Below are 17756 nucleotides of genomic sequence, written 5' to 3' on the forward strand. Positions count from 1 at the left end.
AGGCCAAATAACACTGACAAGATTGTCAGTTTTCTTGTTTTCTGTCTGTGTTTTGCTTGTTGGTGAAGGCATAATTTAGTTGCTCAATCTTCTTTGGGGGGGGGGGGGGTCATTTTGAGTAACAAATCTCAAAAAAATCTTCAAATTCGGGGGGCTTTGCCCCCCCGAACCCCCACCAGGGGCTTTGCCCCTGGACCCCACTCAGTGGGGGCCTCCTGCGGCCCCCAGACCCCCGCCTTTGTAAGCTGAACTCAGATTTTCCAATGCTAGGCCCTGATATAAGGAAGTGCTACATCAAAAATGTTGCGTACACGTCATTTCCGGTTGGCGGTGAAACGAAGTTCACACTAAAAACACAAACGACTTTCGTTGATTTGGGCGATTCTACGAATCTACTTTCGTTGACTTTGTAATCATGTTTTGGTTATTTTTTGTATGGAAACCTTTAATCTATTGGATATAGGTTACCTGATCGTTATTTTAGCTGTTCATATCTTCCTACTTTAAGGTCTGGAGTGGACGCTAAAGTCGATCTTTCACTGCATTTCTGTAGCATACATTTGCCTAGGTTGCGCTTGGGAAAATCAAAGATGGCGGCCCGGAGCCGGTTGCCGCTTCACGACTTTAGAGTTCTATTTCTTCCCTAATATAAATAGAATACTTATATTTATAGGGCAGACCTTAATTTGTGAACTATCTCAATTTGAACAGTTATAAATTGTATGAGTAGAGCTTCGGGTTGCAAATTAATCGCACATCGCGCTTCTTCTGCGAACAGAACTTCTCTGCTGCCGTCAGTCGTGGTGGGCTTTGTTCTTCTCTCAAAATCTAGCTAGTATTGTCTGCGAGGCTTCACTTTATGAGGTGTCGACAGCCAGAAAGTGGATTCTTCTTGTGCTTTGTGCTGGTTTGTCGTCTTCAGTTGTTCACACGTGATTTTGGTCTCTACTTTGCCGAGAATCATTGATACAGCGAACAAGGAAGTGTGTTTCAAATGTCGAAGTGAATCTGTTTACATTTACAAGCGTAATGTTAACTGGAAACCTCCTTTATGTGTTTTAAGTTCTCCCACCCCGAGAAAAACAACCCCATGTCACAACATTACGGTATGAAGTAAAAATGTCATCCCACAATAAAATACTTCTTTGTCCCACTGTCCTTGTCGAAGACAGTTTTAGATGTCACCCGATTTCACCTTTTGCCCCAGAAAGTATGACGTAACAGTCCATTACATGGGATTTACTTCAGCCTTTGACATCACCATAACCTGCCAGGTTATTTCCTCTGTCTCCCTTCAACGATTGATCAATATGGATGTCGCGTGAGGTTCACATGTGACGTTTTTAGTATGATTATTCATGAATTAATAACACTACGCTCCAAAATAAACTCACGTGTACGCACTTCCTAACGTATTCCTGAATCGGCCTGAGCGAAACTCATCATAGTGGACATTCTGAGAGAGAAAAATCAGGTCTCAAAAGGCAAGGAGTCTTAAAACGGAGGTAAATTTACAAACATTATGAAAAGAAAATCTGAAAAAGCAACTTCTGCAGAGGAGGCACATACGTCTTAAATCGGGCGATAGAGGGTGGTATTAGGCGTGTATGTTCCACAGTATTTTATCGATGTCAACAAGAACTGAACATTGTGACAACGTGTATGTTGCTAGTGATGTTTTGACGACCAAGGCTGAAAGTAGCAGTGGGGGGGGAAGTAAGTATTAGGGCAGAAGGTCATACAGGCCCTAGGTTTAAAGGACCTGTTTACAGGCTGGTATGAGTGGAGCTGACCTAGGGCAGGTTCAGCGTACTGCACTGTACCGAACTCAGCAACACTGCGAGGGCTAAGGCACGTGAACTGCGCTTCTATTCTCTCGTGTTGATGGCCAGTGATGCCGGATGGTCGAGGTGAAGCAGTTTGTGCGTTGTTGCTTTACTGTTTCTTTTTCTCGTTTTTGTCAATGAGCGCTTGATGCAGCGAGCGATGCACTTTCCATTGTTCTGCGTGACATCACTAATTCACTTTCTGTCAGCGCACACCTCTGCTGGCGACCGTTGACGGACATGGCGACGTGTATGTTTGTGTTCTCTTTTTTTATTTATTCTTCGTGGGACGTGAGAACTAAAGCCAACCTTATTTTTGTTTGCTCTCAATTATAGTTCACAATATTTCAACCCACTTCTCCATGCCCTTCCCCCCTAAAACAAATTGATGACCCCCACCTCCATCACCATTCAAAAAATTGACCGGGGTATGAATTGCGAAATGATAAATGTCGCCTTTTGCGGAGTCTGAGGACGTCGAGAAGTGAAGAATTTAGCATTTGAGGGAACTTTTTCGTCAGCTTGTGTTGGAGCCATGTTGTGAGGCTGAGGGGAAGGTAGGTTACAAAACGTTGTTGAAATGTAGGTCGTGACCTGGCGCCATGCGTCATGTCGGGGTGGACGTGCTGGCGACACAGCAATCGATGGGAGATGTTTTATTTATTGCCTTACAGTTGCAAAACCATGGCGGTCTGAAGCCCCAGCCTGACAGCCACTGAAAGAGTCTGATTGAGGTCAGGGTCTGGCTGCCTTGACCTTGTCTTTGAAACAATTACTTTCTCTGCTCTAAGGCCCCATTTGGCATTGATTTTTATTTATTCTGTTGCCTGCAGCGTTAGAAAAGTTATCGCTTGCCCACAATTGCAGGAATGTAACCGGGCAATAACACATTTTTGGTAGAGGTTGTTTTTTTTTATTTTTTTAGAGTGATATTGTGCCAGAATGACCGAAACTAGTCTCAGACGAGGTCAAAAACAGGTTATACAGTGCCTAGACTATTAATTCCTGGGAGTGCTTTGCGTTTTGATTGATATGTATAACAAGAGGCGAAGCCATCAAGGCTCACGTAAGAAATCGACAAACAGTAACACAAACTCAATCACTCCGTCACACATACACACACACATACACACACACACACACACACACACACACACACACACACACACACACACACACACACACACACACACACACACACACACACACACAGAAAGAGCATAGGTGAAACTGTGCAAGAAAGCGAGACACTAGATCTAGATCTGTCTGTCTGCATGTAGCCTACTTACACGGACACGACTGCCAACTAGTCTCGGCCCGCTCAAAATAATAATGACCGAGACTTTCAGTACTTCCTTCGCGTGACGTCTAACCCTCTTACGTCATAATGTGACGTCAATGTAATGTGACGTCTTCAAATGTTAGAGTTTCTACCACAGACATACACACGCACGCACATACGCAAGCACGCACGCACGCACAGACAGACAAAGTTACGATCGCATAGGCTACACTTACGTGAGCCAAAAAGCATAATTAAAACGCAAAGCACCGTTCATGTTGGTATCTAGCTTAACGCAATCTACTTTAAGCGGATCGGCCTTAAAGAACTTGATATATATATATGGAAACAATATTTGCGATGCAAAACAAAACTCCAGTAAAGATCTTGATATATGGAAACAATATTTGAGATGCAAAACAAAACTCCAGTAACACGTGATGATGTGTAAGATTTGAGTCATCCTTAGTTGATTACTGCGTCTTGCGTATTACGATTTTGTGATGGTGTTTTAAGATAATCTCTGTTTCTGTCACTCGCCTTCTCTCTGTCTGTGTCTAATAGCATCTCTCTATGTCTGCCTATTTGCCGTCCGACCGTCTGTCTGTTTGTCTGGTGCATGTTCACGTTTACGTCACTGCCAGCTAGCTAGCTTACATTTGCGAATGTTTTCTCCTGATTGTTCCCCTTCTTTTCGCTCTTTCTCGATGGCATAATAATTCGAGTGTAAGGGGTAGTGTCAAAGATTATGTCGATTCACATTTCATTACTTTTCCGAATCAAAATATTGATTTTTTTGATTTAATGACAAACCATATGCTGCATGCCCTCAAACCTGGTTTCAAGTATTGTTGAAATTGTGTTTGTAAAAAAAAGAGACTGTTAAGACTAAATGCCAACGTATAGGAAAACTTGGATTAAAGAAAATCTTAAGAAAACAAAACCACCACAAACAAAAACAAAATTGCTTTGTGCACACACACTGAAGAAACATCCGACCATCGTAGCATTGCACGTCAAATATGATACTCCCGAAGTCAAAGGGTGTTTTGACCCTCAAGCGAAAAAACGACTGTGATACAGGCATGGGAATTGTCCGCAAAATCGCGGATTTCCGCGAAAAGGAAATTACGTTTCAGCGAGAGAAAAAATATTGTCCGTGGCAAAAAAAAGGTAAATTAGATTATATGTATACTATTGTCTCTCTATCCATTATTTGCTTACACGAGAACTATCAAAATATTGGTCTAAAATGCTAAAATTCGTTTTCCTTCCGGGGGGCTTCGTCCCCTGGTCCCCCCAACGGGGCTCTGCCCCTGTACCCCACGGAGACCTAGGCGGCCCCTGGACCTCGGCCTATTTTCAGAGTTTTTGAGTCACTTGAGAAAAAGTGACTCTATGTAATCGGTCAGTGTTAGTCTGTCCGGCCGGCCGGCCGTCCGGCCGGCCGTCCGTAGACACCACCTTAACGTTGGACTTTTCTCGGAAACTATCAAAGCGATCGGGCTCATATTTTGTTTAGTCGTGACCTCCAATGACCTCTACACTTTAACGATGGTTTCGTTGACCTTTGACCTTTTTCAAGGTCACAGGTCAGCGTCAAAGGAAAAATTAGACATTTTATATCTTTGACAAAGTTCATCGGATGTGATTGAAACTTTGTAGGATTATTCTTTACATCAAAGTATTTACATCTGTAGCCTTTTACGAACGTTATCAGAAAAACAAGGGAGATAACTAGCCTTTTCTGTTCGGCAACACACAACTTAACGTTGGGCTTTTCTCGGAAACTATAAAAGTGACCGGGCTCAAATTTTATGTGAACGTGACTCATTGTGTTGTGAATAGCAATTTCTTCCTGTCCATCTGATGCCTCATATAATATTCAGAACTGCGAAAGTGACTCGATCGAGCGTTTGCTCTTCTTGTTCTATTTTGGAATTCCCATGCCTGGTGATATGAGTATCCTTTCACGTAGACACATACAAACAGTGCGCAGATTGGCTGTTATGTGTGTGTGTTATTTGCAGTGTGTTATGAATTAATTTCGTGAGTGACACCCATGTCAACCTACGAAATTAATTCATGTATACATTGTACTCTGCACTCGAAGCGGGCAGGCTGTTGATATTTGTGGGCATGGGGTGCTTTTTGTCGAAGTGTAAACATTATTTATATCATGCAAAAGACTCGACAGATCTCTGGTGAATCTAAAGAAGGAAGGAAGGTGCGTTTAGGAACACCTTGTAGCTGTGGTGTGTGTAATCATCATTTCCCCTTCGCAAAAGTAGGTGAGATTTCCACCCTCTATGTCCTTTTCATGCCTCGCCCAGCTGAATTGTAGTTGTTGATTTTTGTTCTAAAATAACATTTGTTTATCATCAGTAGACATGTACGACTTTAAATCCACGCCAAGAAGCGATGATAGTAATTGGCATGGGCCCGAACATAATACGCTGCTGGCTGTTTCAGTTTTAAGTACTTGGACTAAATGACGCTTCATGGAAATAACGTTGTTGTTGTTGTTGTTGTTGTTGTTGTTGTTGTTGTTGTTGTTGTTGTTGTTGTTGTTGTTGTTGTTAAAACAATAGAAGAAGGAGTCGTGGTAATAGTAGTAATTCTCGTAACATTAGCTGTAGTCGCAATATGTGGTACAGCCGTGCCAGTAGCAGCTGTGCTACTTGTTAATTTTTGTATGAATATTATTCTTTTTACAAGTCATACTAAGTGTAATTGTTTGGAAGAGTACACCTCTCTATTTCTCTCCAAAGCTCTTCCTGCTGACATGCAGTGCCACCAGACACCCCACTGAGTTTAGCCAGCTACCCCCCCCCCCCCCCCCCCTTCTCTCTCTCCCTCCCCCCAGCCATGTACTGTTTGGTGCTGTGGCCAGAGAGGTGTCACCGGCTAATTGAGGCCAGCTGCACTGTTCACTCAGAGCAAAACCAGTTGACTGTGTCTAACTTTTGACAAAGCAAGACAACTGAAGGGTTCACAGATTAGGTAACCGACTCACTGGTCAAGGCTGCGGGGAACAGGAGTATCTTGTCAATCAATGAAAGAGGTTAAATTCCACTCGTGCAAAAAACACGAATGTACGAGGGAGTTTCAGCCCACGAACGCAGAAGAAGAAAAAGAAAGAGGTTACACACAGACACGCGATGCTGAGAACTGTGGCCGATTTTTCACTCTCTTTCTCGGAGTAGGTAGTGTGCACGAGTCAACGAAAAAGGGAAGGAAACAACTTATCTTCATTGTTTACTGATAAGCGGTATGGTCTTACCCCAGCGCAGCACCTTGGCAGACACATAAAAGAAACCAGACCACCCCCAATTATAGTACCGTTAGGAGTCTCCCTTCGAAGTCAGGAAATGCCTGTGCAGTTTCATGTTGGCATCTTCGCATTTGAAAGCAAGAAAGTGCGCGTACTCCACTCCTGGCCCAAACTAACCCCCTCCTGATGGGTACACGTGTGTCAAGTAAGTTACGCGGGATTGTTCTGAAAAGTGACTATTACATGATTGTTCTGAAAAGTGACTATTACATGATTGTTCTGAAAAGTGACTATTACATGATTGTTCTGAAAAGTGACTATTACATGATTGTTCTGAAAAGTGACTATTACATGATTGTTCTGAAAAGTGACTGTTACATGATTGTTCTGAAAAGTGACTATTACATGATTGTTCTGAAAAGTGACTATTACATGATTGTTCTGAAAAGTGACTATTACATGATTGTTCTGAAAAGTGACTATTACATGATTGTTCTGAAAAGTGACTATTACATGATTGTTCTGAAAAGTGACTATTACATGATTGTTCTGAAAGTCTACCATTTATTTCATCGTAAACATGTAAGCCCTCATACGGGATTGTTCTGAAAGCTTACTAATTTACATGATTGTTCTGAAACTCTACTAAAGGTAAACTTGATTCACCCGTGAAATGTTGTCAGATATGGAACAATATGTATACCCCAGCCCAACGAAGTAATACGTTTCATACATTGAACATGTCTTCTTTATTGTTCTCAACTCAAAATTCAAATTAAATGTCCAAAGACAAAAAAATTTTATAATCTTCAAAAATGTAATGATTTTTCTTGAGTATTCCCAAATTTCTAATTACAGGTTTAAAGGGACACATAGAAACTTTTGATTTTCCCTCTTTGCCCCCTTGAAGCTGAACGTTTTTTGATGTTTCTGGAGGGAAAGTGGAGAGGGGATGAGAGACGTGAGGAGATGGCCGGGGTTGCGAGATGGGTGGGGAGTAGGCCGGGGTTGCGAGATGGGTGGGGAGTATGGGCTATAATAAGTTCTTGCACGCGAGGCAATATACTTCTTTTTGTGTGTGTGTGTGTGTGGGGGGGGGGGGGGGTATTTTGTTTATCAACTCTCTCTCTCTCTCTCTCTCTCTCTCTCTCTCTCTCTCTCTCTCTCTCTCTCTCTCTCTCTTACACTCTCTTTCTATCTCTCTCTCCCTCTCTCTCTCTCTCTCTCTCCCTCTCTCTCTCTCTCTCTCTCTCTCTCTATCTCTCTCTCTCCTCTCTCTCTGTGAATATTTTTGTCATCCTAAATATTGGGGGCGGGGGGGGACATGTTTGCCCCCCCCCCACCCCAGGAACAGCAGCTGCCCCCCCCCCCCCCCCCCCCCACCCCAGTTTCCGACGCCAGTGCACTGAGTACATATGCACACACACACCACATATACACACACATGAAAGCTAAATTTATTAGCACATCTCTGTTTTCAGTGACACTTGTTGGCTCACGTAAGTGTAGCCTATGCGATCGTAACTTTGTCTGTCTGTGCGTGCGTGCGTGCGTGCGTCTGTGCGTGTGTATGTCTGTGGTAGAAACTCTAACATTTGAAGACGTCACATTACATTGACGTCACATTATGACGTAAGAGGGTTAGACGTCACGCGAAGGAAGTACTGACAGTCTCGGTCATTATTATTTTGAGCGCGCCGAGACTAGTTGGCAGTCGTGTCCTTGTAAGTAGGCTACATGCAGACAGACAGATCTAGATCTAGTGTCTCGCTTTCTTGCACAGTTTCACCTATGCTCTTTCTGTGTGTGTGTGTGTGTGTGTGTGTGTGTGTGTGTGTGTGTGTGTGTGTGTGTGTGTGTGTGTGTGTGTGTGTGATTGAGTTTGTGTTACTGTTTGTCGATTTCTTACGTGAGCCTTGATGGCTTCGCCTCTTGTTTTTTTATTACACAGCAACCACCAGAATTTTGTATATATGTACTATTCAAATGGTTTGATAACGTGTCAGTTGATATGAACAAACCTCCCCCACCCCCTACACCTAAAAAAAAGGGAGTGGAGAGACGATCAACTCAAACACACATCTGAAGCTGTCGTGCACACAGAAGAGGATCAACTCAAACACACTTCGTTGGGCAGGGGTATACATATTGTTCCATATCTGACTACATTTCACGGGTGAAGCAAGTTTACCTTTAGTAGAGTTTCAGAACAATTTACCTTTAGTAGAGTTTCAGAACAATCATGTAAATTAGTAAGCTTTCAGAACAATCACCCATGAGGGCTTACATGATTACGATGAAATAAATAGTAGACTTTCAGAACAATCATGTAATACATAGTCACTTTTCAGAACAATCACGCATAACACACGTGCACCCAAGTTAACAGAGACTGTCATCACGCCTTTGCGGCTGTGACCTTTGTACAAAGGGCCGGACTGCTGTTATCGATTTTGGTGTGGTGAAAATTTGACGATGGTCTGTCCGTACTTTGCAGGTATGACCTGCTGTTGGGACCGAAAATTAGTGTCCGCGTCCACGTTTTGCAGGTGTCCGTTTAAGGGTGGGCAAATATAGAAGGAAAAAACTCGGTGCCAAGCAAATGTGTCCGTACATGTCAGGTGGCCGCTCACGCCGGGGGCCGTACATTTCAGGGACTGCTGTACTACGTTGCAAGCCCCTGGAGCAAATTTTTGATTAGTGCTTTTGTGAACAAGAAACAATTGACAAGTGGCTCTATCCCATCTCCCCCCTTTCCCCGTCGCGACATAACCTTCGTGGTTGAAAACGACGTTAAACATCAAATAAAGAAAGAAAGTAGTGTCACACGCATCCTCACACACTTATGAAAGTCAGATAATGATGTTACCCATACCCAGCATAATATGATAGATAAAAGGAGGTTGGAAGTGTTTCTAATTCAGTAGCTTGCATGAGTCACACCCGCAAGTGGGATACTACTACTAGTACCACTACTTCTACTACTTCTACTACTACTGGATCAGCGCTTTGGAAACGTGAGTTGCATTGCTGTGTCAGAGCATCATTACACATGTGTTTCCTCACTTGAGGCCTACAGGGTTAAATCTGTAAACATGTTGTTTACGTGACACTGAAGGTTATGTACAATCATCTACGCACTACATTACGTACGTTTTCGCTGCTCAAACCTTTGAATTCATGTTTCCAAGTTAATTTCTTCTGATGTAGTAATAATCAAAACAATAAGCAAAAACGTGGACTATACTTCAGTGTCATTTCTATTCAGTACCCATTTGAACCTCTCGTGTAATGTGTACTTTATTTTTGTCTGTGTACCATTGATTTACATTAATGGATTGTCATTTGTTTTGAGAATTCCTTTGAGGGCGAGGGCAGAATGTAACAAAGCAATCGACATAACTACAGTTATCCCACTACCCTATACACAGCTATATCTTCTTATCTTTTAACCCACTACCCCAGACAACTATCTTCTTATCTTATTTTATTTTAGTTTATCTCATCTAATCTTAACACCCCTTCCCAAACAAACGCCCCGCTCCCCGCCCCACTCCCTCTGCTCCCGGGTTTTCCAATTCCACAACAAACAGGCGCTAAAAGGAGGAGGAGAAAACCGAATATGAGATCTCCGATTTCACCTAAAACATCTGAGCCAAAGAGAGAAAGAGCTTTTTTTGAGATTCTTCCTGTCTCCCCGCGTAGAAAACAGCTCACACACTGGGTGGTTGTGGTATCAATGCTGGCCGTTTTCCCCAACAATTAAGGCAGCGATACTCCGTTTTGAGGGGATGCATCCTTGGCATTTTTGAGTTTCTATAACCTACCCAACTCTGGATTGGATTACAGAACCTTTTCTGTGCGCACTTGGTAAAAAGATTGTGCCTGCGTGTACACATAAAGGGACATAAGGCACTAGCAAGTCAGCACATAAGTTGAGCTGGGTGATCGAAAAAATCTCCACCCTTTCCCCCACTTGGCGCGGGCGGGCTACAAACGCTCAACCTTCTACATTATTATGGGAGTCCGACGTCTTATCCACTAGGCTATTGCGCCTCAACCCTATCTAACCCGATCTTTTTAAACTGTAAATCTTCTGCCTTTTTTTCATACCAGTCCATGCTAATCTTCTGTGTATCTCACTCAGCCCTAACCGAGCTGTTCTCTGTTTGTGTTTCAGGGTTTCTTTCGGCGCAGCGTGCAGAAGAACATGCAGTACACGTGCCACAAGGACAAGAACTGCCCCATCAACAAGGTCACAAGGAACCGCTGTCAGTACTGTAGGCTGCAGAAATGTCTCGCCTCCGGCATGTCCAAAGAAGGTATGTAATAATGCATGATATTTATTCCTATCGCTATCACCTGGCATGTCCATGGAAGTCTACGCTGTTTCTCATTTTTATTCGCTTCTATGTATCATAGGCTTGACTCGTTGAGGTTGACGTCCTCTCAGAACAGTGTGCTTACATTGGGTCAAGAATCGGTTAAGGCGGATGGCTAAATGGAAAACAACAGGCATAGAAATACCACGTTTTATAACCAAAGCTTTTTAGTTTACAAAGTGTTAGAAGCATCTCAGAATGCATTCACGCCTTTCAGGCAATCTTGAACCAAAAGAAACATTTCTATAATTCATCTATTCCCGATGTTTTATCAGTGTAAAAAAAATGATAGCAAAAGCTTCAACAATCTAAAAGTTGATTGATGAATTGTAGCGGACGAAGAGAGCCATGCTGAAGAACTCAGTTGAGGCCGAACACCCACAAAGAGTAGAAAAGGCCCCTGTTCAGTGCTATAGTTTGGATTGGGGGCAGCTTGTGTGTGAACTTTCTTGTTTGCATCTTCGTCAATGACAAGTGTCTCAGAAAACACTTGTAGTTCGTTTTGCTGTACCGTTTTATCTTTTTGTCTGCAATGGTGGTTTTGCCCAAGAAAAAGGCTACACGGCTTTGTCGCCTCCCCGCTGGTGTTTTGCCCCTTTTAACCAGTACATGTACTTGTTCTACGTTCTTTCTTTGCAACGAGTGTCTTGAGAGTCCTCTCGAAGGATTGTCTCCTGATTTTCTCCACCTTTATGGTTGACCGAGCAGAAGGAATCAAGAGCCTTCAAAGTAAAGCGGTGCTTAATAATTAAAGAAAAAGAGTGTACGTGTGTTAAGCATGTTGTGCGTGCAAACGAGTAGAATCTGGTGCATACGCAGAAATGTCTCTGTTGCACACTCGTACCTTTACAATCCTGCACATCCCTTGAAGTTATGAGGATCTTGACGGAATTGCTTTTCTTTGAACTCGAGATTGAGAATTTGAAATAATTAAACCGATTGCAGCTCATTGATCAGGACGATTTATATTGAAACTGTGGCTGCTGCTCTCACATGTTATGGCAGTGTGTAAAGATTCAGGATTATTGGTCTGATGTACTTACATGGTTAACTACAAATTTTGCCCACTGTCATGGAGTGCAGTTCTCGTTGGAGCTAATTATATGTGGTGTAAAGATTAATTGGTATTCAGACAGAATTTTGGATTCAATGATTTTGATTGCTAAATACATTATTTTTTTTAGCAAAATTACAAGGGAAAGAACCTACCGTCACAGCCTTTGTAAATTATGTGAAAAATTGGTTTGAAGCAGAAAAATATCAACGCATAATAGATGGACGTTATGTACATTTCGTTACAGAGTGGAAGCAATAGAGCCACTTTTTTCACTGAGGTCTTTTTATATTTAGTCAAGTTTTGACTAAATATTTTAACATCGAGGGGGAATCGAAACGAGGGTCGTGGTGTATGTGCGTGCGTGTGTGTGTGCGTGTGTGTGTGTGTGTAGAGCGATTCAGACTAAACTACTGGACCGATCTTTATGAAATTTGACATGATAGTTCCTGGGTATGAAATCCCCGAACCTTTTTTTCATTTTTTTGATAAATGTCTTTGATGACGTCATATCCGGCTTTTCGTGAAAGTTGAGGCGGCACTGTCACGCCCTCATTTTTCAACCAAATTGGTTGAAATTTTGGTCAAGTAATCTTCGACGAAGCCCGGGGTTCGGTATTGCATTTCAGCTTGGTGGCTTAAAAATTAATTAATGACTTTGGTCATTAAAAATCGGAAAATTGTAAAAAAAAATAAAAATTTATAAAATGATCCAAATTTACGTTTATCTTATTCTCCATCATTTGCTGATTCCAAAAACATATACATATGTTATATTCGGATTAAAAACAAGCTCTGAAAATTAAATATATAAAAATTATTATCAAAATTAAATTGTCCAAATCAATTTAAAAACACTTTCATCTTATTCCTTGTCGGTTCCTGATTCCAAAAACATATAGATATGATATGTTTGGATTAAAAACACGCTCAGAAAGTTAAAACAAAGAGAGGTACAGAAAAGCGTGCTATCCTTCTTAGCGCAACTACTACCCCGCTCTTCTTGTCAATTTCACTGCCTTTGCCGTGAGCGGTGGACTGACGATGCTACGAGTTTTCGGTCTTGCTGAAAAATGGCAGCTACTTGACTAAATATTGTATTTTCGCCTTACGCGACTTGTTTTCTATTACCCAAGTTAGAAGGTTTTCTTTTCGCCTGTTGTCTTTCTTCTTCTTTGGTGTTTTTTTGGTCAAATGTAAAAGCACATTGCAACTCAAGTAGTATTTTAGGGAGAAATAGAGAAATGTTTGTTGTTGTTATCTTCTTTTTTTTGTCTTGTTTTTTGTTTTTACATTTAGTCAAGTTTTGACTAAATGTTTTAACATAGAGGGGGGAATCGAGACGAGGGTCATGGTGTATGTGTGTCTGTCTGTCTGCCTGTGTGTGTGTGTAGAGCGATTCAGACTAAACTACTGGACCGATCTTTATGAAATTTGACATGAGAGTTCCTGGGTATGATATCCTCAGACGTTTTTTTCATTTTTTTGATAAATGTCTTTGATGACGTCATATCCGGCTTTTCGTGAAAGTTGAGGCGGCACTGTCACGCTCTCATTTTTCAACCAAATTGGTTGAAATTTTGGTCAAGTAATCTCCGACGAAGCCCGGACTTCGGTATTGCATTTCAGCTTGGTGGCCTAAACATTAAATAATGACTTTGGTCATTAAAAATCTGAAAATTGTAAAAAAATTATTTTTTTTATAAAACGATCCAAATTTACGTTCATCTTATTCTCCATCATTTTCTGATTCCAAAAACATATAAATATGTTATATTTGGATTAAAAAACAAGCTCTGAAAATTAAAAATATAAAAATTATGATCAAAATTAAATTTTCGAAATCAATTTAAAAACACTTTCATCTTATTCCTTGTCGGTTCCTGATTCCAAAAACATATAGATATGATATGTTTGGATTGAAAACACGCTCAGAAAGTTAAAACGAAGAGAGGTACAGAAAAGCGTGCTATCCTTCTCAGCGCAACTACTACCCCGCTCTTCTTGTCAATTTCACTGCCTTTGCCATGAGCGGTGGACTGACGATGCTACGAGTATACGGTCTTGCTGCGTTGCATTGCGTTCAGTTTCATTCTGTGAGTTCGACAGCTACTTGACTAAATGTTGTATTTTCGCCTTACGCGACTTGTTTGTTGTTGTGGTTATTTGTTCGTCGTTTGTCTTTTTCTGTAAAATGTATTTTGCGGGTGCTTTTGTTACTGCTTTTCGCCATACTTTGTTTAACCTATGGTTCACCTCTTTACGCTTGTCTGTATTACTGGTAGGGAATTCACAAGCTTGTTGTTTCTTTTTGAAGTGAGCAATCACCACAAACATAAACAGAGACACTAAATACATTTCCAAACCCCAGACATGCACAACATAACCTGCTAAACAAGTATAATAAATATATCTTGATGTACATTAATTATAAGAACAAGCACATTTTTTCTGTACTTTGTAATAATATGCTATTTGTGAAAAAAACCAACTGTGGCTGCTGTACATTGTGATTGTTGTGTTGGTCTTTGTGGGGGGGGGGGGGGGGTGGGGCTGCTAGAGGAGAACTGAAATGGGCTAGGGACCGGGTTGGGTCGTCTTGGGTCAGTGCTGAAATGGTTACTTTATTGGCTGTTGGCCGAACGGACACTCGGGCTTCATATTTTTGCATGCATGTATTCGTGTTTCCAAGGCCTGAGGCTTTTGCTGTGACCCTGGGATCTTTATCGTGCGCATGAAATTCAAGTTTTACGCCCTCACGGCAAAGCCATTAGGGGCATGTTCCTGGGTTTTAACCCGACTTTAGATGAGATACACAAGTGTATGCGTGTTTAGGTGGTATCAGCCATCTGCACTTATGGCAAAATGACCGAGGTCTTTTACGTGCCACTGTGGTGACATGGGGGTGGGAGATGGATACCGTCTCTGGGTCTACACATAAGGTTGACCTGTGTCCGTCCCGGCCCGGATTCGAACCAGCGACCTTTCGATCACAAGTCCAGTGCTCTACCACCTGAGCTACCTGGGCCCCCGGAGGGTGTTCGGCTCACGTTAAAATTAATATTAAAAGTCCAACGGTTTTGAGCCATTAAGGACTTGAGTGTTTGTCCGCTTTTGTTCGGCTCACCCACAACTTTATATACCCCACTTGCAGGGATTCAGAGACCTTAAGTGGTGTGGTAGAAAAAAAGGGTATTCCTAATCTGTGAACTAGTGGTATTTACATTCTGATACATTGAGTCCTTTAGAAAGTTTGCAAGTGAAACACGCTTAATTTAAACATATTTCTCTTTTAATTCAAGCTATGATTCAACAATAATTTTAGAATATAACTCCTGAAATGATGAATTGAAAAGCAGCATCAGAAGACTGTGTATAGCATTAGCAAGGGATATAACTCTGGTGGTTTCTGTTTTTGTCTGAACCTTCTTCTGTTATAACCTGAGCAGTTAGCCCTTTTGAAGGTGTTGAATTGAAACAAACTGACTTGAAACTTGTTTCTCATTTGGTTCAAGCTATGGTTCAACAATTATTTGAGAATATACCACCTGCTATGATAAAATCATAAGCTACAAGTAAAGATATGTAGTACAAGGGAGGTGACTGTTATTTTCTGTGTTTGATTTGTTTGCATGGCGATTTTCCTTTAAAGCAGTAAACATTTGTTTTAAACAAAGACAAAAGTAGGTTATGAAATCAATCAAGTTTACAAGATTTTTTAATTATGTGCATCTCCAATTTTAGGTTTTTATTTAAGCCGCTTCTAAAGCCCTTCTTGAAATTTGTTTACCACTTGTTTGTGTAGACCCCCAAGCAAGAGTGATGCAACCAAACACCTACAAGTATAGAGGTTTTTGATTTTATGCTTCATCCCCCCCCCCCCACAAAGTGTGTACTGTTTTCAGTTTTAAAGCCAGGAGAGGCTTAAATAGCAACTCTTGAATTGCTAAAAATTGACTTTCAGCTGGTTAGTTACAAAAACCTTCAAGTTTACAAGATGTTTTACTTTTGTGCATCTCCAATTTTAAGATTTTGTTTAAGCTTATAGGAGCTTCTAAAGGCCCTTCTTGAAATGTGTTTTCCACTTGTTTTTGTAGACCTCCTAGCAAGAGTGATACAACCAAACATCTTCAAGTATAGAGGTTTTTGATTTTGTGCATTCTCTCCTCTCCTCTCTTCCCTCCCCCATTTGTTTGTTTGTTTGCTGTTATCAGTTTTAAAGCCAGCAGAGGCTCAAATAGCCCCCTCATGAAATGCTAAAATTAATTTTCAGCTGGTCAGTTACAAAAACCTTCAAGTTTACAAGATGTATATATTATGCATCTCCAAAAAGCTTGTTTGTTCTAAAATTTACAAGTCGGGAGAGGCCACCTAAAATGCTAAAATTCATTTTTCGAATGGGGGGCGCTGTCCCCCTAGACCCCCCAGCAAGGGCGCTGCCCCTGCACCCCGCCGGAGCCTTAGCGGCCCCTGGACCCCGGCCTTCCAAAATGTTCAGTCCTGGCAACATTTTGAGCTCCCACCCATGTAATTTTGTGAGGTGCTCAGAACTGTTTTAGGATTTGCGCCATATAAATATCCTCATTATTATTATATATTATTACATGTTACAATCAGTTCTGAGCACCTCACAAAAACATTCATAAATAATAAATTATTCTGTACACAATTCCAAATCAAATAATAATAATAAACATCGAAATAATAGCAGAACAATGGTGACTGCGCGTGAGAGAGCGATAAAAAAAAGACCAAAAAATACTGTACTCACGTGTTTGACGAAGACGAAACGAATAACAAATCACGACGTTTCGACCACTAGGGTCTTCCTCTCACTCACCCACTCCAGATCCTATCCACCTGTAACCAGCCACTGGTGTCTGGAGAATCACAGCACTGATGACTCAGTTCTTGTATGTGCAGCGGTGCGAAACGACCGGAACAAGAAGCGGAAACAGAAGCCGGAGAGCACGAGTGGAGGGCTGTGTTCGGAGGAGCTAACAGAGGATGATCATCTGACTATTCAGGACGTGGTGGAGGCACACAGGACCACCACGCCAGTCTTGGAGAACGGTGCCACGGCGTCTACCAAGGTCAGTAGCTGGAGTCCTACAAAAATGGTAGAGCTGCACTTATATATCGTCTTCTGTATTGTTACTTGTGTCAGTATCAAGGGAAGTATTGTCTGTCTGTCTCTGTCTGTCTGTATGATCATGTGTCTGTCCAAATATGTCTGTCATTCTCTCTTTGTCTGTCTTGGTCTCTCTCTTTGTCTGTCTCTTCCTCTCTCTCTCTCTCTCTCTCTCTCTCTCTCTCTCTCTCTTTGTCTGTCTCTTCCTCTCTCTCTCTCTCTCTCTCTCTCTCTCCAACGTCTGTTTTATTTTGTTAATTAGCTTTGGGCTTATAGAATGTTATTGAGTAAATGAGGTTCTACTTCACTTGCAGGTATAGAGTTCATTTATTGAGCAGATGATTATGTAATGGGTGTCTTCAGTGCCCAAAGTAAGCATGTTGCACAAGAACCTATTAACTGAGGAGCTAATGTCCTGAGACGTTCGTTGATTGTCTTTTCTCGTCCACAGCCATCCAACTACTGTAACGAGTGTAGGAGATAACAATACATGAAAACGACAACTCAGTGTTAAGTACCAGCCCTGCGTTACATTGAGAAAAAAGATGAACAAAGTGAAGGTGTCACTGTGGCTCTTGGTGCTCAGCACTCTGAAATTTTGCGCGCCGGGATTGTTGTCTGCAACTCATTTAGCATGAGATATCTTGAGCATGACATTTCTTAGTCGTGGTATTGTTTTGCAGTATCACTTTGTGGGTGTGTGTGTGTGTGTTTTTAGTTGTGATCTTTAAGGCCAAGAGATTGAGTGAATACCTCTGATATCGCTTCATGCGACTTCTAATTTTTCTTTTAATTCTAATGGTTTGA

At 41.6% G+C, this 17756-nt stretch overlaps 2 protein-coding genes across 6 annotated transcripts in view; one reads left to right on the forward strand and one right to left on the reverse strand.

Annotated features, from left to right (window-relative positions):
* Positions 1-17756, reverse strand: part of LOC138959133 (small ribosomal subunit protein eS24-like) — a 434279-nt gene that overhangs the window by 188991 nt on the left and 227532 nt on the right. The window lies entirely within an intron of this gene.
* LOC138959124 (retinoic acid receptor alpha-A-like) overlaps positions 1-17756 on the forward strand; it is a 203495-nt gene that overhangs the window by 161939 nt on the left and 23800 nt on the right. For 3 of the 5 annotated variants that reach the window (XM_070330480.1, XM_070330484.1, XM_070330482.1), the window contains 2 exons: positions 10563-10704; positions 16727-16911. In XM_070330480.1, coding sequence (XP_070186581.1) covers positions 10563-10704; positions 16727-16911 — 327 coding nt within the window. The remainder of the gene's footprint in view (positions 1-10562; positions 10705-16726; positions 16912-17756) is intronic. The other 2 variants (XM_070330481.1, XM_070330483.1) reach the window with 1 other exon arrangement.

The sequence above is a fragment of the Littorina saxatilis genome, linkage group LG2 (genome assembly GCF_037325665.1).
Source record: "Littorina saxatilis isolate snail1 linkage group LG2, US_GU_Lsax_2.0, whole genome shotgun sequence".
Lineage (NCBI taxonomy): Eukaryota > Metazoa > Mollusca > Gastropoda > Littorinimorpha > Littorinidae > Littorina > Littorina saxatilis.